The sequence below is a fragment of the Ascidiella aspersa genome, chromosome 2 (genome assembly GCF_963924565.1).
Source record: "Ascidiella aspersa chromosome 2, kaAscAspe10.2, whole genome shotgun sequence".
Classification (NCBI taxonomy): Eukaryota; Metazoa; Chordata; class Ascidiacea; order Phlebobranchia; family Ascidiidae; genus Ascidiella; species Ascidiella aspersa.
Window position 1 is genome coordinate 21,754,219 of NC_139448.1, and position 21,181 is coordinate 21,775,399.

Consider the following 21,181-nt stretch of genomic DNA (forward strand, 5'->3'; position numbering starts at 1 on the left):
AATCACTTCCGCAAGCCCACCCATTTATTCTCTTATACTGTACCTAAACATTTTATCCCAGTCTTGACCAGTTAATACAGTGAGCGGTTGTGCTGGCCGGCAGGCTGGCCGGCTTGCCCATACCAGCCAATAAAAACTGTGTGGATTTGTAATCGACTACAGCAATACCCATTGAAGATGTTAGGTGATTGATCAGGGCAAAAAGACAATTAATTGAGACTCATTAATCAACCAACCTCTACAGCTCACCAGATATGCCCTAGATTAAAAACGATAACCAACACTAAACTAGGTTAACCATTTAAGTTATTGTGATTCATCAAAATAGTTTTATTACGCTTTTCATTAGTAGTATGGATGACGACGTGTGGACTCTAATTTTAAACCAAACAAACGCTTTTTTTCGCGCGAAAACTTTACTGCCTATTTAAATGTAATTAAACATGTTTTTAAGTGCAAATAAGAATCAAGGCACGACTGATTCACAGATGTTCTAACATTAATAACAAAATTCTTAGTTAACATTTTGTGTGGCCCCCAGAGACTTTTTTAGTTTGGTTTTGGCCCGCGACAAGAAAAAGGTTATCGACCTCTGGTCTAGTGTCTAAAATTAGTCAACAAAATGCACAATTAAAATAAAAACTTTATATGGATGTGACCAAATGTTGAAGCATGATTGTTTACATATCACTAAATGTTGCACTATGTAGCACTATACTTTAGAAATTTCAAACCATGAAGCTAAAATAGTAAAACAGCAAAGGTGATGCTGTCCTATTGTGTCTAAAAGGATTTAACTGAATGCTTTCTCGACTGGCGTGCTATAGAAGTGTGCTGAAGCCGCATGTTTCAGCCGATAGTTTAAAAACTACTGTGACAATTTAACATGCAACCAAAGTGCAGAGTTGCATGTTTTCTGCAATGGAACGACAAAATACTTGACGATAGGGCACAGAAATTGGTGCATCTGGCTTTTTTTTAAGTAACAAAAATAATTTTTGTTTTTAAACTTGAAATATCTAACTTACCTTCTTTTTTAGGTCTAGTGGTTTTCTGTGCCGCTAAAGACAACATTGATAGTTTTTCCTGTGCAGGCAACTTTTGTGGGTCATCTACAGAGAAGTTCTCAGAAGCTGGATGGTTTTGTACAGCATGAATTCCAAGTGAATTACTTTCATTGATTTCAATTCCTATAAAGGGAGTATTACTGTTTTTAGAATATTTTGTGTTTGGTTTAATTCAGGGTGATTTAACCAGTGACAATAAAGCAATAATAATAATAACAAACTAGGGTTGCGGTTGTTGTATATTTTTTCAGGGGTTATTTTGCATGGCCTTATTTTTAAGTGTGGTTTGTCATATTTGGGTCATTATCGCACCAGGTGATGCAGACGTTGATATGGTCAAGACGGCAGTTGACAGCTCTCATCGACAAAGTACAATTTTAATTGGGGAAGACACGGCCCCTTTTAGTATATTGTTCTCAAAGTTTACTACTAGATTATGGTCTGGATTGGTAATGACGATGGAATGGATGCCCTAGACTAGGGATGGAAGTAGACAATAATGATCAGATGGTTTCAATTATGAATGACACAAAGCCACCCCGTTCAACCTACTGAAATTGACAAACTGCAATTGCGAATTGTGTCTACCTCACTATAGTTTCTGGAGATATGGGCTATCATGCCATGCTGGATGTTGACTATGCCAACTGAATTATATGTCAACCCATACAGCAATCACATAATTCAAATGATGACATCAAGAGTGACATAGATGAGCTTTAGTTATACTAGATCCACATGCTTTTTTACGCTGATTATGTGTATGAAATCTTTATGCCTGCTTAGTTTACTCAAATTTTTATGAAAATACACCAGGTTTTTTAAAACCCAATACATGTCATTGTTCATTTTTAATTGTTTCGGCAGCCATTTTGGATTGTCATATTATATTTATAGGCTATCAGATAATTCAACAATTCTGAGAATGGTCCTATCGACTCCGCAGGGTATAAAAACCTATATACAGCAAAACTACATGTTGTGGTCATATAATGACCGAGTTATGGCTAATTTACTCTTATTTTAACGGTTTGGCGGCCATCTTGAAAATAACCACTTTCCGTAAGTTGAAAATAATAGACACCTAGCACTACTTGCAATTTTTTTAGGGTTAAACCATATATGCCCTTACCTAAAAGCATAAAGATGTAAAGAACAATACAAAACATAACAAAATAACATTATTTTCAGCGTTTATTGGTATATAAACCCACAACACTCAGGAAATTGCCAGAACAAATCCTGTTTATGAGATATTGTTTTTGCTCGATAGGGATATAGACAGGGTTGCCATACCGTCCCTATTTTTAAGATTTGTCCTTATTTTAAAGGGCCAGGTCTTAGAAAACCTAAATGTCCTTATTTCTAAGAAATGTCCTTATCTTGTCTTATTTCCGACAGTTACAGAACTTTGATTGTTTTCCTCTGGTATCCGGTGTAGCATAATATTCTAAAAATATTCTTTTGCATCAACATATTTTGACATCATAAATGAAAGGTTCTCACATGGCGTACATGTCACAAGATTTGACTTTTAAGTGGTGAGATAGCTAGTGGTACAGCAGTTTAAGCAGCAGTACAAGGTTACTGCTGTTTAGGCTACAACAGAATAGGGTGCTGCGAAGGCAGCATTTATTGCAAAGTGGTTGTTAGTGGAAAATGGGTGCAATTGAGCCAATACTTGGATTAAAGCAGTAAAGCTGTAAGCAGGGGTGGCCAACACGTTGATCGCTATCAACCGTTCGATCGCCACACTTCATCTGGTTGATCACGTTGATTATGTGTCGGATTTGTAAAATAGCGTTTTTCAAGCGACATTAAAACGAATAAAACGAAAAACAGACCATAAACGTTATAAAATGCTGAAGCACATTGTTTCTGGCAAAAAGTATGGAATGTGATATTACAGTATTACACGGCTCGGATAAATACAATGTATGTCCAACACCGTTTTTTAAATGCTAATTTAATTTTCGGTAGTCCTTATTTTTGGGTCCAAGTCGATGGCAACTCTGGATATAGAAGCTCAAAGCTATTATACAGTGACACCACACGTATTTTACATTTTTTGTTCCCTAATTTAAGGCCCCTAAGGGAAACACCAATAAAGTTCTCCCAACAAATAAAGATATTCATCTAAAAAAAATGTTTTCATCCCCTTTTTTTCAAAAATAATAAAAAAAATTGTACCTTCTCAAAAATATATGTTGAAGTAATTGCGGGATAACATCCATGTATTTTTTATCCCACCACACAAAAAAAAATAGAACTCAACCTCACCCCCAGAAAAAGTATCTCTTAACACTGCTGGAAAAATAATTAATCTAAAAGAATTTGCTTAAAAGCCTTCCCATACAAAAATAAAAAGTAAAACAAAAGTATTAAAAGCACCCTCCAAACCCCAACCAAAAAACAATTTGATAAGAAATCAATAGCCATGCACATGGAAAGGGGTGTGAGCCAGGAAACTGCCAAAGCATTCTGATGAGTCGCAAGCAAATTTGGATTACATAGGGAAGTTGATCAGGATTTTTTAGACAAAAGTATATTGTTTAATGCAACAACAACAGCAGCAGCAGTGTATTACCAAAGGCCCCTTCCCTGCGATATAAGATGGGAGAAACTTTATAATATGCCCTTGCCTATTCATGTGTAACTGCAAAACTAAATTAAATTATGATGAGTTGGTTGTTAAGCGTTCACAAAATAAATTTGATAAATAGACTTTATGAAGAATGTGTATACACTGTGTTGTATTACATAAATGTATAGTTTAAACTAATTCTACTATAATATGTTTCTTCCACCCTTTATTGATTCCCGTTAAAACGCCACAACAAGTATTGCAAATTTGCCACGAATCATGACTATAACGACCCATTTCACCTAAGGGGCCTAAGGTTTACCAAATTGACACTTGATTATCAGTTGATATGTTTAGTAGGAACAACATGTGGCACAGTTGCTAAAAGGTCTAAACCACCAGATTATGCATTCAAATCAGCATATGGAAAATGGTTTATTTTGTAAAAGTAATTGTTTTTCTGAGAGGATCCAACAAAACAATTGTTAACTCCAATATGAATGAATCTTGCATTAAAATATTGCTACCGCTAGATAGGAGTAGAAAGCTATAAAAATTAAAACAACAACTAACCACTATTTTAAGTTTTTTGTCCCCTAAGTAAAGGCCACTAGGGATGCAGACTCCTAAACCTCTTAATGGCATTATACATACCACTCTCCGCCAAGTCTGAAAATTACAGGATGTATACTTTATCTATAAGCTTCAGAAAAAAATCGGTCTGAAACATGCCAAAGCAAACCAAAAAAGAATAGCGGCAAAAACAAAATATGTCATATAAATATAAGATAATAAGAAATAAACCTAGAAACTAGACAATATCTAGATACCTATCTGGGTTGGCAAACCTTTATCTATGTCCAGGGAATGAAGAACAGATTTGTTGTTGAATCTATTAACAGGTAGTGTGTGCAATGGACTCACAAACAAATTAGAATTTAGGTTTTCAGCAACTGCCGTCTGCCAAAACAAAAATAATTAAAAGTCACATGATGATTGACCTACTGAATGTCAAATGGGGCGGATTTTTTGAGGCAAGGCAAAAAAAACATCATTTTTGTTAAAGGGTATGCTTATAAAGGGCAAATTATAAACTTTAACATAGAAAACAGCATAACCATAACAAAACAAACTGGTAAACAAAGAAGGGTCATGGTGGCTTTCCCTAAAGCAGTGGTTGTCAAACTTTTTTATACAAATCCTTCAGAAAAGTTTGTTGAACGCACCCAGCGATAGGAACTAATTTTATTGTTTATATATTTATTTCTCTCAAAAAATCTAAAATAATTGCTGCTTTTTTCAAACTATAAATTAAAATGCACATGTCATGGGATTATTTTATGCATTTTAATACCAAAATTAAGTTAAGAATAATAGCGAAATCATTATGCTACACCTTAAAAAATGAATTGATGTGTCACGAGGCAAAGTTTGAGAACTTCTGCCTTAAATGTTTGGGGTTAAAAATATGGCAGTATAATGTTTGGTTGGGGTTTAATGGTAATGATTGTAATTAGTCTTTTAAAAAGATAAAAAAAACATGGATTTGTTTTTGACTTCTGAAATTTACATCTGTAAGTAATCTATCAATTAAAATTGGATATAAGTTAATATTCTCTATTTTTCACATTAAATTTAATTATAATCTCTAGCGCTGGGTGAGAGGTTATATTTTTTTTCACTTAAATTAAGTGGTAAAATTTATCATTTTACGGTTCTAAACTTATTGATTTGCATGGTACTCTATAAATCATTCTTGAACACCATTTGCAGCTAGAGGGACATTTTTCTGATAAATTATAGCAGTGGTTCTCAACAGGGGTGCCATTTCTAATGCGCAAGGGTGCCAAGAGATATTTAAGAATCTTTAACAATAGGATTTTGCTTAACTCTTACAGCTTTTTGTGTAGGATTAGAGTGGAATAAATCCAATTAAAACTTCCTACATTATGTATATTTGACTTGTGTTGTTCCAGTTCTGTTTATTTCATGACATTTTAAGGATTTACCTACGGAAAAATCTTGTAGGGGTGCCACAATCTATTTATTTTTTTTGAGGGGTGGCGCAAGTCATAAAAGGTTGAGAAGCACTGTATTATAGCAAAATATTTAACTTTATGCAAATAAAGTTGTTTTGCCACAAGGTTTATAAATAATCCAGTTTAAAATTGTTTTTTTGACTCAATATTTAGTGAATATGTGTATTCAGAAAAACTTCATTATTATGGTTATTGACGATTAAATACCTTCAGAAACTGGCTTTTAAAGTTGAAAAGGGTAAACCAACTACCAAAACCAACTTCACCCAGAAGAATGTTAAAAATGAGCAATGGTGACATAGATCATGATTTTGACAGGCTTCACTAATATGCAGTTAAGTCTATGAATACTTATCCTAATAAAAAATGAGTAAGGGTGCCAACAATGTTAAGAACCACTGAATTACTATCTTGAGGTACCGACCAAAGTCTGCACTTAAGAAGTCCAAAATATCTGAAAACAAGATTTATAACTAGCAAGAATGACAATCTTCACCTTTGCTATTTGCAACAGCACTATCGATCTCTTGACAGCTTCAACCATTTCCTGCAACAAAGAAAGCAAAGAACCATGATTCAAGGTAAGCTGTTCAATGTAAAAAATGTAGTATATTCTGTTACAGAAGAATTTTAATTATTGCTGACAAATGTTGTATTTAGGGAGGGCCAACCAATTCTTAGGGGGGTGCGAGGTCTATTTCAATATTTCATTTTTATGGTGATTTTATTAGTTTCATGATGCGTTTGTTTGTTGTTAATTGTGCTTTAATGCTTATATACCTGTGCTTTACATCACAATTACACATGTGTACATAGGTAACTGAAGAAAAATGCACAGGGGTTGAACACAATGCAATCCTCTCCACAATTTTTTTTTGCAAACTTCAACAACAACAAAATTTTGCGCTTTGCACAAACCTGCCAATCATTTTTTTTAAATTGTTAGCCCGGGGAACTCAGACTTTTTTACGATATTTTTTATTTATTTAAGTACAACCAGTACATGCCCTCACAACACTTTCGAGCACAACCATTTTTTTGTGTGCCGAATGCGTCAGGTCTACTAAATTTAAGTTTACCTAGTAAAAACCGAATAAACACATTTTTTTTGTACTTCGCATGATTGAGAGTTGACCTTTCTATTTTCATGTTATCACACTAATATGTAATCGAAAAATATCGAATTGCTTTTGGTATGATAATTATTTGAAATCTGAGGGGGTGGAAAGGCACAGGACGATTATCAAAGAGGGGCATAGTAACAAAAAGGTTAAGAACCACTGTTCGAGACTATTTGATTCACACAGCGCATCATATGCCATAGTGTACACAGTGCATGAAGTTTCCTGCAAATAAAAAAGAAAACACAATAGATGCGAAGAAGCAGTGAAGCATGGATAAAATTTCATTTATATACTAAAAGTTAGAAGAAATTAGAATCAAAACTGGTTTAGTGCAATACCTATGACAATGTACAATATACATAGTAAGTATTTTGTTACATTTAAAACACTGTCATTCAACATAAGCAAAAAAAGAAATATATCACTGAAAAGAGTAAATTATGGAAGAAATAAATTATGTCAATAAATTTGTATTAGCGAAATTTAATAAGGAGTCCTTTAAACTAGTTTTGTCAAAGTTAATTTCAGGCATATAAGTAAATTTCCTATTGTACAGAACATAATACATGTTCTTTCTTTGGTATTAAAAAGTTGAAATAAAGGAAATTAATTTTAAATCATAAAGGCATAAACTGGCCATACATCATATTGTATATAGAAATCTGGTTTATTTTTAATACAACAAAATTGGGGCGGGTCGCATAAGTTTTCCGAGAACTGGACAAAAGTTTTATGAAACAAAAAGTTTGCAAACCACTGGTTTAAAAAGAGCAACTGGACATGGTTACGGTTTTTGTATATTTTGTCAGGGCCTTATTTCCAAGGGTGGTTTGGCAATATAATTGGGTCATTATTACTAGGGTTATTTACCAGATTAATCCTTGTAATTAGGGATGTTCAAAGTAGAATACCAAGGTATTCTAGAATAATAGGTTTCGAATCTAGAATAACGAATCCAGAATAGCGAATCCTAGTATATTTTTATTAAATTATTTAACCTCGATTTTGTTTGGGGAAGGGATTTTTTGCTAACATGTGTACATTATAATAAAAAAAATCTCCCATATGTTTAACATTCTTAACAACTGGCATTTGAAGCAGTTGTGTAAACTGTAATATGTCCACTGTCCAGGTTGTTGCCAAAACTTATATGTTTGCCAATAGTGAGTACAATGCAACACCGAACACAGAACTCTTTAGCAATTCGGTCCTGTTTTTAAAGCATTGTTGGGTTTTTGTGCTTCTTTTTTTGACTAAAATGATCTGTTATGCAGTCAAATAATGTAGTGCAAAGAATACAAAGTTACTATTGACATAACGAATACTTGACAATTACGTTGTGCATTACTGTATAACCTCGCTGAATATTGGCCTAAAGAAGTAACCCTATAGCGCATTTGGTCGACATCCAGCACCTCTTACAACGTAATGTTACTTTTGCAACTTAACGCATTTAGGGAAATTGGGAACTCCCCACCTGAAATTACGCGTCGCTTGCCCAATAATGCTTGATTGACACCTAATTATTAGACGAACGTTATCGCGAGACGCGAAGTAATTGGCCGCCCGAAAAAACGCTGACGCTGCACTACCAGGTTACATTTAAAGCGAGCACCATAAATTGGTCGCCACAGCGACAGGCCAACTTACCACACGCGTTTGTACAATTAGGCGCAACAATCGGCGGTAAAACATTAAATTATATCGGTTCCAATTACCCGAAATAAACGGCAGAATTGGATTCGAATCTCATCTGGATTCGAATTCAAGGATTCGATATTCTACTTTGAACATCCCTACTTGTAATATAATGTATTAATTTGGTTTGTTAGTTTAGGGTATATATTAAGTTGTAGTTTTCCTTGACTTGTTTCTGCAAGCAAAAATAGATGTGGGCCAGAAATTGTCTACCTTCACCTATGACTTTACAGATGCAAAGGGGGTTCAGATGTGGGCCAGAAATTGTCTGCCTTCACCTATGACTTTACAGATGCAAAGGGGGTATGTTAGTCAAGGGATACATTTTCTGTTGTTGTTTTTTTGTATAGACTACGCAAAAATTAATTGTTTAACATCTTACCAACCCAGCTCTACAAAGCTTCTTTGTTAGAGAAATACAAAAAAACAGATATATGGACGAAAATTTCCAGCATTTTTGCCATGACTTTACTGATGCGAAGGGGCAGTTTACTACTAGATACATTTTGAGTAACTGCTCTTTAGGTAAAAACTAAGCATAAATGCGTATAAGTAATAATATAAATCTATAACACAGGGGTGGCCAATACACGGCTAGCGAGCCGTATTCTGCTCTACACCCAGCTCTTACGTTTATGTTGCACTTGACTTTTTTTAATGTTAAGATTTTGTTTGGTTAAGCTATGGAGTATTGCCGGTTACAACTTGAGTGTTTGCCCTAATAAACCCATTGTATTTTGTTAACACTTTTTAAACAAGATAAACACAAAAAAATGCCCAAATAATATTCATAAATGACATTATATAGAGAACCGAGCGTTTTTTCATCCAATGTGCCTTTTAACGAAATAAAGGCACTTTTTTCGAGCTTCGCGCCATCGTTTTGTGGGAGTGAGTAAGAAATGGGATGAAAGGCTATTCTTTTCGTTCCATGTGTATAAGGTGTGGCTCATGCGGTTAATCAAGTAACAAATGCGGCTCTTGGTATCGAATTGGTTGGCCACTCCTGCTATAACACAACAATATTATTTTCCACACTCCCACTACACCACAGCAAAATTTGCAAAAATAAGTCCTGTTTATGAGATATTGCTAGAGTTGATAAGGGTATAATGCTTAAATGGCTTACACGATAACATCCCACTTATTTTATGTTTTTTGTTTTCTAATTCAAGGCTCCTGACCTAAGGGAAACTCCAAAATATATCTTCCAACATCCAAAATAAAATAATCTGTCCAAAAAAATATTTTTAGTTCCTTAAAACAAACATAAAATATACCTCCCTAAAAACTATATCTCCAAGCACCGAACAGATAAAAATTTTTTACCTGTCACACACCAAAAAGAAACTAAAAACCAGCAACCCACACCCAGAAAAATATTTTCTAATACCCTCTGAAAAAATAATATATTTTAATTAGTGCTAATATATTTAAATGCTTTCGGAATTTTTAGAAGGGACCTGAATACCTGATGCAGATTTATAACGAATAGTTGGTAGAACCAAGTGGTCAATCCAAATTAAAAAATAGCATATTGGCTAAAAAACTAAAATGCAAAAAGTACATAGCCTAACTAGATTGAGAAATTGCAAAGGTTAACAAAGTTTTTGTTTCAATAATTATAAAACACTTACATAAATTTAAATCACAGAACACCTTAAAAACAAAACCCCTAATTTATAAAACAAAGTTTGTGTCAAATAAGGATGTTGATTCAGAAAATTTAAAAAAATGATTTTAAAACAAATAATTTTCAGTTGTTTTTTAAAAACATATTGAGAGTTATCTTGCATTTTTACTTTTAATTGAACAAGGTTAGTTAAAAGCCAGTGAAAGATCATCTGTTTTACACCAAAGATTGCTTTAGCTAACCTGGGAAGTGATGTCAACTCCATCCATGTTCTGAAACGAATATATGCTTATTGTCTTGTATTTTAAAAAATACTGCAAATTAAAAATTGCTTTTATTATATTTCTACAAATCCATTTTGCTTTGTTTGGTTGTAAAATGTTCGCCGCAAGAGAGGGTTGATGCAATGTACATAAAGGAGCAAACGTTGCTATAATCTTAAATGGAAGAAAATCAAAAAAATTTAAGCAGATTATGCAAAACATTTTTCTTTTTTCTGCGGTTTAAGTAAGTGATTTTCATTTGTAAATGAGATTCTAATTCTTGATGCAGAATACTCTAGCAAAGCTAGCAATTCAGGTCAGACACTAGTAAAAGGTCCTAAAGATATATATTTCACCAGCATAGACATCGTCAGTATATCTTCGTGAAACACATATGTACAACTTTAGGATTGTTTAATAGTGTCTGACCTGAATTGCTAGCTTTGCTAGAGTATTTGACTCAGACAATCGCTGCTACCACATGGGGTGGTATATTAAGGTTTTGCATTTGTTAGCAATTCTTAATCGGTCTTGGTCACAGGTTTTTATTACTTAAAACATGTGTGACATACATATAGCCTGGTATTAAATACATCCATTACAGAAACAACATACAATATTGTCCTTCATCATTTTTTTCCGGGTGTTATAATGTCATCTCGCCGAGCTTTTTACCAAGTTAGCTAAACTAGATGCTGCGGTTAAGTGGTAATAAATTGTGTCAATTCACACTAAACCTGTGGTTGTACAATATGCTAGAGAATAATTTTGCGTTAACTATCATAACCTTAAAATGGTGACTTTGAAATGCGCATGAAATTTACAATTATACCACCTTTTAAGAATCTGTTTTAGTTAAAAATTCCGTTCTTACCACTAACAGTTTCAATTAGCGCCGACAGCAAACATTAAGAATTATTAGCTAATTATTCAACCTTTTTAGCAGGAAAAAAAGGAAGGTTCAACTTAGCGTTGTCAAGTGTAGAATACACACTTGCTAATCAGCCAATCTGAACTAATTACAGTGGAAAATAAACATCCTGCATTTACGGAAGTCCATTGAGCAAACAAGATGAAAAACAGCACTTTGTGTTTGATTTTGGTTTCACATTAGCTTAAAAGGCGTTATTCAATTACTTCAAAAACATTGCAGTTTTGACAGTTTCTTAAAACCTGACAAAAAACTCTAGTATCACTTACGAAAAAAGGAGGGTCCGAACCCCCATCTCCCCTGGATACACCACTGGGTCAGAGTAAGAATAAGAATGAAAACTAGTCAAGAACAGGCACACAAAGTGGAATGTAATTAAAAAGTAGCCGTTCTAACCAATCCAAATACCTGTTTGCCAATAGGTAAACTAATCTAAAGGAATATGTTTGTGAGATGCAGCCATGACCTGATTAAACATGGTTGTGTGAAAGCTCATTAAGGGGGAAAAAACAGGATTGATCAACAGTGCTACTTGTTTTCATTATCAACCAAGAATCTTATTTAGAGAAGAATAGAATATCACCCTCAATTGTAAGGCTGTTGACAACTAAATAATTTTTTCATTGGTAATTTGAGCAAAAATTCATGAAGATCACGGAACCAACCTGATTTTTAGGCAAGCTTTCAAAATCACTAAACTTCAATTCCATCCCCTAAAATAAAAACAAAAATTGTGTTCTATTATAAAATAAAAAAAATATGTAACAAATATGTTGTTGTTTTTTACACTAAAGAAGGGGTGACAAAATGCCGGGAAAAAACACAAGTGTACATTAGGACCATTGATAATAATTTATAGGAGCAGGTTTGAGGTACATAGACCAAAGAAACTGTTATAAAGCCACAACAACAGTCAAGTTTGATGAACGCCTTTATTGCAAAGAGAATTTGATTAAAAAAATAATTTTTTATGATTATTATGGTACCCCGAATTTGCACCTGTTTAAAAACTTTTTAGCAACTAATTTCTCTCTGGTAAATTGAAACTGTGCCTTTTCCACAGTTAGCACTAGTCAGCAGTGGTACTTTCAGTCCCAGAAGAAAAAAAAGTTTCAATTCAATGTATTTTGCTTAAAAAAATCACCCCATCCGTCAGAAATCAGTGCAGTTCTAAGCAAAAAGGTCTACGACAATCAGTGCAATCAAAGGATTAAAACGTCCGACTTTTAGACTTTAGGGTCTTGGGACAATGCACTAATTTGCATTAACAAATGTGCATAAGAAGATTAAATTTAACAATACTTGACCCAACCAAACCCAAACGCTAACCAGCGCCCTAACCCAAATAATGTGCGATAATTTAATAATTATAACGCTTCAGGCACCAATACCTCAATTTGTGACGTAATAATCTTAAATACAATGGACGAGAAACCATCCGAGTTTGGGCTTTTTTCCCCAGCATTTAAAGAATTATTAAAATAACGCACATTATTTGGGTTAGGATTCGGGTTAGTGTTCTATCTCATATTTTTTGTAATCTTTTCTGAAGTTTTAATGAATATTTTTAATTTATCTACGCCGGGAGTTTACCTAAAGGTCCAAATCAGTGCATTGCCAGGACCTCAAGGTCTAAAAGTCTAGACTTTTCTGCCATTGGATGCCCTGATTGTCGTAGACCTTTTTGCTTAGAAATGCACTGATTTCTAACGGATCGGGTGAAAAAACAGTGTCGGATTTATGATATCTGTTTTTAAAGTAAAATATTACATGGCGCCTAAATGCCTAAAACACTGCCATTCCATAATGTAAAACATACTATAAAACAAAGAATATTTGAGAGAATGACATATCGTTAAAGTTGGCAAAAATATAATTCGTCAGGCTTTCAGGACCACATTTGACACATAGGCCTAAACCAGCGGTTCCCAAACTGGGGTCCACGGATATCGGTCGTCATTATTGTCTTTGGTAATACATTATTATTCGTTCATATAGCTTGTTTTATGATGTCTCTTGTGACATCACAAAGCATCTATTATGCTATACTACCTGCTATCAGCGAATAGTTTGAATTCGTTAAAATGTTGTTACATTAGAAAGAATCGTCACTGCACTAGTTTACTGTAACAAGGAACATGGGTCAACTGACCTTTGAATTTTTACAGAGCCGCGAAATATCTAAATAATTGCAACGGGTACACCAGGCAAAATTTTTAGAAAAGTTTGGGAACCGCTGGTCTAAACCATGCTGAGCCAATGTAAAATTTCTAAGCCATGAGAACTTTTCAAAACAAGTGCAATAAATGTATGGCTAGCATGCGGCCCGTAACTACATGATACACTAAGTTATTTAAAAGTAACTCGCGGCCCAGTTTGCTGACCACTGATAGAGGGTATCGCATTGGAATAAACTGTCAAGTCCCTATTTTTAACCAAATAATTTCTTTAAATGTTTTGCTTTCTTGTGGCACTAATGCTACCTGGTATTTTATTCCTTTAGATGCATAGCTCTGAATTAAACTAACAAGTTTGGTTATTTTACCTGAATTACATGCCTGTTACTGTTAGTTGTCTACCTTAGTGTGTTTAGCTCTTGGTCTACAAACAAGCCTCAACATATAGCTTTGGTATTGGTACATATTTGCTAGGCATATTTAGTTTACTTTATCAACCCAAAAAATTTATCGGGTAAAAAAAACACACTGGAGTAGTAAAAAACACTATTTTTTTACCCGGTTCACATAATAGATTGGGGTAAAAAAAAACTATTTAAAATCTAATGAATCAGCTAGCAAAGAAAGGTATTTTTTCATTTTTTAATAGATAAATGTTATGACACAACACAGAATAAAGACCAATGCCATAAACTTGGTTGCGTGAGAATTACACAACAACTTCTGCTGGTCTTGCAAGACTTTTTGAGCTGGTAATTTAACAACTGTTGTTTAAACCAGAGTAACCGGACTCAAAAAGAAAAAAAATAGATGTTCAATGACTTATTGGTTAGGCTAAGCATGTCATTTTTACCTAAAAAAGAATAACTTTAGATGCAATGGCATTGCTTTTTTTTACCCCAACTTCAGCAAAGTTTGTTTTACACCAAGTGAATATACGTCTTGAATAAATTTAAAAATACAAACATTTTAACTATAACAAACCTTTATACTTTCTAGCAGAATTTGCAGGTATGCATCAGCTTCAGCAAGCCTTCGATCAAACTCATCTAATGAATTGTTGCAAACAGTTTCCACCTTAAGTCAAAGTGAAAGCAAGATATGTCCCGAAAATAAATTTAAATTTTCGGCCCATATTACTTGTTAGTTTATGCAATAAATTGCTAAATGGCAATAATCATCTGCCACTAGCGGCTTACATAGATTAAGTTTTCAGATAAGTGGCGGTCAAAGGCCTATCCAGAAAATAATAGGAAGAGTTCCTAATTTTCAACTTAAGGAATTCCCCTATTTGCCGTCTGATGTTCAGCAAGAAAGACATTATAAACTAGTGACAGGTATTACATCAAATAATAATGATTATAATGAAGTCATACAAAAATCAATGAGACAAAGCCAATTAACGTCCACAGACGCAAAGCGAGCACGTGCGCCTAGTGTGCAATCGCAAACTTCAGGCAAAAAACTAAAGCAAGGCGATGAAGTTGATGTGATTGATTTTGGTAAAATCATGTTTCAACTATCAGCAGAACAGTTTTCTGAGTTCCATGTACAAATTTCGTATTTAGCAGGTGTTATTGTGCTACGTTTAACGCAACATCTGGGCCGAGCAGTGTGCCAAGTCAGCTAAAATACAAGTTGCGGTGGAGAGAAATTGCGTCAATTACTCACTAAACATCTGGTTTACAATATGCTTATAGAGAATAATTTTGTGTTAACTGGGAGGACTATTTTTTACCTAAAAAATATTAAATTTTGATCTAAAACTAATTTATTTTGACCAAACTTTGACCTGTTAGAACAGGGGTCGGCAACCTTTTTCTAGTCGCGGGCCAAAACCAAACTCAAAAAGATCTCTGCGGGCCGCACAAATGTTAACTAAGAATTGTGTTATTTTAATGTTAAAACAACTGTGAATCAGCCGGACCTCGGATCGTAATAACATTTAAGAAGGCTGTAAAGTGTTGGCGCGAAGAGCGAAAAAAAGCGTTTGTTTGGTTTAAAATTCGAGTTGACGCACTTGGCTGCCTTCAACGGCGCAACGGTAAAGAAGCGCTGATCTAGGTAAAAAGACAACATTAAAACGTAAACAAACCAGATGTAGAATGATGTCGCGTGAAAAATTTTCGCACTTACGTAGTTAAAATAGTCAAAAAGTATGTGAAACGGACTCGTGTCTAAATGGTCAAAAGGCGGCGGGCCGGATCCTGTGCATACCACTGCCTGTTACTTGTGAGGTTTCAATTTACACAGTATGTCATAAAATTGATTATAGAAAATACCATCATATCAAAGCTAATAAATCCAGGGAGATGGAACAGATGCCGCATAAATTTGACCAGAGCACATGGTTGCTAATTTAGATTATTTTCATCTAGATTTAAATGTTTTGGTATAATTCTAGATGTAATATTCTACAATTTCTATAATAAATATTTGTTTTAGATTACTGTTCTTTGAGTTTTTAATGATTAGAATTGCCTTAATTTTGCATAAATATGACCACTGGATACATTTTTTTATTAATTTTATAAATTGAAATTTTTACTAATTGAAAATTTATTAACTAGGTATAAAAAAAATAAATAAATGTTTTTGTTTCATGAAATAAAAAACATAATATTAATGGCAGCATTTTTTAATCGTGTTCCTTGGGGCAAGGAGAAGTCTTTAGGGGGCAACAGGCATGTCATATTTTAATTTTTAGCCAGTTAAACGATTTTGTTTGGTTTGCATTATGTCCAGAGACCTCTCAAATGATGTATTTAAAGTGTTTATTCGTATTTGTGAGCGTGAGCAAGAGGAGCACAAAGTGTTTAGTACTGATGGAAGGGGGCCATGACTTATAAAAGGTTGAGAACCACTGGTCTAAGGCATCAAGCAAGACCCAACTTTATGTGACAATAAGCTCATATTTTGTACAAATATATTGATTAATTACTTTCTAGATTTCCTGTAAACTATTTTTTGATTTCTAAATATATTTTTTTAAATTCAAGATGTTAACTGTTAAAAAATTATGAATTATGAATATGCAAGCACCTATTTGGTTCTCATCCACTCGAAATCATACCTATCCCACATACAGAGTCATATTGACATGTCACGGAACCCATTGATTTACTTTGTCAAAGTTAGAAGCCATAAAAATTAAAAGTGCCACTATAGCTGGAGTCTGAAATTATGTATATTGTCGTCTGATTTGTCTGGGACCGAAATGATATACTAATGATAGGATCTTGTTTCAGGAATAGTATTTCCATGGTTAAACGTTTTTGCTAACTCCTTTGATGTTGCTTTAAGTATTTGGCTAGAGTCTTTGCACTTGGCTAGTTCCACCAATGCTAATTTCACAGTAATGAAAAACATTGTAACATAAAGTATTTGATTGAAGTGTAAGAAATTTTGAATTTGAAGTGTGAGAATTTTTGAAGTCTTTAAGAGGATCACCTACTCCATCTCTTGGAGATATTTGTAGCTAAGAAGATATATTCAGCTTTGATGTCAAAGTCCACCGAGCGACTGCATAGATTCATGAAGTTTAATAAATTTCTTAATTGCTGGGAACATCCATCTGAATAATAGCTGACTTGTAGAAGGAGGTATTCGGATTTTATTAGGTTCACTATTTATCTCTTTCATTTTATTGGCCTTGATATGATGATATTTGCTATATATATATTCCATGACATACTGTGTAAATTCAAAAGCTGAAATGCAACAGATCTACACATAGTTAACAAAATATGTGCGAAGCTTTGTACATTGTCTCATTGTAAGTATTTCTTTTTCTGGAATCTTATACAAAATGTTGAAGAAATATTGAAGCCAATGTGTTATTGTAGTTATGTCCGTACAATAGTTGTATGAGAGGTTGCAATAGTCAGCGTATTAATATATTTTCAAGTTTATCACTTTTTATTTTATTATGAGAGGCTTAAATTTGAAACCTAATAACCAATTACTAATTGTAAAATACCAAGAACCTCTTTAGAAAGTCCAAATACTATGTTGTCTAAAGATTATTTTGCCAACAAAAAAATTGGAAAAAAAAACTGCAGAGAGCTTCGGAAAAGTGTTCGGAAGTCATAAAACTTCAATTGCAATTTTCATATAGAAGAAATAACCACATAGCGTTTTAAGTATCATTTTTGAAATCAGCACCCCAATAAATGGGGGAATAGCATTTTACTACAGGCTTGAAAATAAAGCCTCCAGAGAAATAAAAGCACTCAAGCGGAACCAAAAAACGACCTATTTCCATCTAATGGTTAAATATTTCAAAATGTCATAACTTTGAAACCGCTCATCACAGAACGCTCAAATTTGTTGCAATCTTATTTTTACTTCGAGATCTTAAACTGTTTAAAATATAAAGATAATCTGAGAACATGGGTGGACAAATTTTAAAAAACTTTAAATTAAAGATGGAATGACCCCCTAGTCATAACTATTAGTACATAAAACGGCCATTTTGAACAGTCACAGTTAGACCACCTTCAAGGAGAATCTGCTTCAGTAAAATTAGTGCAGACAGTGAACAGCAAGAAATATTAGTCCTGCCTAACTCGCCGTTTTTAGCAAGAAAAAAAAAGAAAGACTTGACTTAGCGTTGTCAATTGTTGAATACACACTTGCTAATCAGCCAAGCTGAACAAATAATGAAAGGTGAAAGAGAAACAACATCCTGTGAAACAAGAGACGAAACACAGCGTTTTGCTTTTGACTTTGGTTTCGTATTAGCTTGAGACGCATTACCCAATTACATTAAAAACATTTCCGCTTCAGCGGTGAGTTAAACGCTGACAAAAACGAACAAAAAACGATAATATCACTTACAAAAAAGTGGGGGTCAGAATGGTGTCATAAAGAGGGAAAAAAACAGAAATAACCAATTAACACCCAGCGTAGCGAACCTTTAGACACAAAGGGATTACGCTAAATTACAAGCAGGTTTTTCACCAACTGCAATACTGAACAAAGATTGTTTTCCAGGGTACTATTATGCCATAAATAGCGCAACATCTACACAAACTGTGTGCCAAGTCAGCTAAACTACAAGCTTCGGTTGAGGAAAAATAAGTTGCGTCAATTGCACACTAAACACGTCGTCTTAAAATATGCTTATAGAGAGCAATTTTGCAGTAACTATTATTACGTAAAAATGGCGACTTTAAAATGGGCACGACAGTCAAAGTTAAATCAATTTTAAAGAAAATTAAAACCCACCCTTTAAAAAGTATTGACAAAACAGAAATTATTTTTAACCTAAAGCTTTTTTGCCCACTTTGTCTCTATGCCTACATGACTTTCTGTATGACATGAAATATGACACTATCCTCTTCAAATTGTTATTTTTTGGAGACCATGTACTTTTATGCAAAGCTTGTACCCAAACCTAATTGTACAAAGCAGGCTTTTGTTTAGTTCTAATTTCATAAAGTGAAAGTGATATGTATTTTGATATAAAAAACCTAAATCTAAATTGAAAAAAAAAAAAAATTTTGAGTTTAAATCTGTTTAATAATACATCTAAACATTGTAAGTAGTGCATAATTGACTGACATTAAATTTATATAGGAAAAAAGGTCATTTACACTAAATTGATTAAAAGAAAATAACTTCAACCTGTCTGTGACTGTGCCGCAAAATGGTATCTTCTAATGCACAAGCCCACTGCTTTCTTTCTTCGGGATCCCTTGCTGATCAAAAAATACAAGTTTTGTATGAAATGTTAGTTACAGTACAAAGAAACCTGGGCTGTGGGAGCATATTTTGTGTTTGCATAATTTTTAAGGCCTGCGAAGTAAAAAAAATAGACAGGGTTTGCAGTTGTTGTATATTTTGCCAGTGGGGTATAATGCGGTGCTATGACATTCTGCCGGGGCATATAGTGTGCATACATAGTGTGCAATTTAAAAAAATCCAATTTTGTTTTAAATCAGTAAAATGCTTCTTTGTCAGTAATTGGCAACAAAAGTTTACAGTAATTGGAAAACCGATTTAGTGTTTTCATATATTTTAAGTAAAACAGTAGGTTGTGCTTCTTGTAATTTTGTACTACCAAATTGAAAATGTGTGCTCTAAAACAATGGACAACAGGTTTTTTAAATGCAAACAAGTTTTATTACATAGGCCTCATCGTTAGTTTACTTTAAAGAACTGAAGAAAAAAATTGTTTTATGTTGTTTGCAATTTAACACTTATGTTTTTTATTAACAATTTCCTATCGAATTGAGCAACCAAACGTCACAGTTAGGGATGCTTAAAGTAGAATATGAGATCTTTAGATTTGAATTCAAACTTGATTTGAATCAAATTTTGCTGTTTATATCAGGTAATTGGAACAGATATAATTATTCAGTTCACAGACCACCAATTACTTACCAATACCACAATCTCCGCGCCTAATCATAAAGTGGTAATCAATTATTTTTGGCAAACGTTTAAAATCTAACGCCAGCCAGTCAGGTGCAAAAATATCCATTTTCTGAAAAGTGGTAAGTTGTAAAAAAAAGTTCCATCACAAACAGGAAAGTCTAAACAAAATATGCTACTGGGTCATTCAAGGTCAATTTTAGACACAATACTTGACCGAATTACTAACGAATCACTTTTTTTAATCTGGTTTTTATATCGGGTTTTATTTTTTTTGTGTGTAGCTGTGAACAACTTTAATATTCTAAATTTGTCATTCTAGATTCAAAACCTATTTTTCTAGAATTCCTTTGGGATTCTACTTTAAAATCCTTAGTCAATGCACGGTTTAAGATATAAAAACTGTTATGACACAAGCAGTGTGTTATACGGCATATCAAAGTTAACAAACAGATTGACAGGACTGGCTAATTAATGCAAAATGATAGTAAGTTATCTCCAATGGATTTATTCCAGCCCCATATGTTTGCTGTGGTCTAAAGTGTTTTCTAATGAAGCGGTGAAGCCTTCAGACTTTCTGAGCATTTATCTAAAATTCACCCAGATGAAGTAGCCAAGAGTGTAAAATTTTTTCAAATGCTCTGGAACACTTAAAAAAACGGAAAACTGTTGGCACGATATTTTCAAACCTTTACAATACAAGTAATGATGGATTACCCGAGTCTTACAATTTGTCTTTGATGATTGCAAGAAAAGGCAAGCCACATATGACCAGCGAAGAATTGATCTTGCCATCAGTGAAGGATTTTTAGACACAGTTTGGCATCAAAAGGCTCCTTCTACAGTTATTAAATCTGTTTCTCTAAGTAACAATAGAGTACAGAAACAAGTGGACGATATGGCTACCGATTTAGAAGATAGCTTATGCAGCATCATCAGGAATATAGAATTCCATAACAGCATAATCCGTGATTACTATTTTTAACAAACACATGGTCAGCATGATCATGGAACTTGTCCATAATCGCAGCTTTGTTTTAAGACAAACAACGGCGGCTCCATCAAAGCAGGTTATGACGCCTTAGAAACGGCATGCCTCAGGGGTTAGTTCTGGCTCCTTTGCTGTTTAATGTTTATTACAGTGATCTGTCAGCCACAGTCTCCAAGCATAAGCTGATGACTGAGCGATCTTGCAAGCTGAAGGGAATTGGCGCAGTGTTAAGAGGACTTTTAATCCACCTCAATAACAAGGAAATTAAGCGTGTATTGTCCGTGAATACCAATGGA

General features: G+C 33.9%; 1 protein-coding gene across 4 annotated transcripts in view; it reads right to left on the minus strand.

The window, feature by feature from the left end:
* LOC146164312 (oxysterol-binding protein-related protein 9-like) overlaps positions 1 to 21,181 on the minus strand; it is a 78,238-nt gene that overhangs the window by 42,791 nt on the left and 14,266 nt on the right. For 2 of the 4 annotated variants that reach the window (XM_083383018.1, XM_083383021.1), the window contains 7 exons: positions 19,145 to 19,218; positions 14,501 to 14,593; positions 12,005 to 12,052; positions 10,388 to 10,417; positions 6,187 to 6,237; positions 4,482 to 4,611; positions 1,029 to 1,190 (listed from right to left, as the gene is read on the minus strand). In XM_083383018.1, coding sequence (XP_083239144.1) covers positions 1,029 to 1,190; positions 4,482 to 4,611; positions 6,187 to 6,237; positions 10,388 to 10,417; positions 12,005 to 12,052; positions 14,501 to 14,593; positions 19,145 to 19,218 — 588 coding nt within the window. The remainder of the gene's footprint in view (positions 1 to 1,028; positions 1,191 to 4,481; positions 4,612 to 6,186; positions 6,238 to 10,387; positions 10,418 to 12,004; positions 12,053 to 14,500; positions 14,594 to 19,144; positions 19,219 to 21,181) is intronic. The other 2 variants (XM_083383019.1, XM_083383020.1) reach the window with 2 other exon arrangements.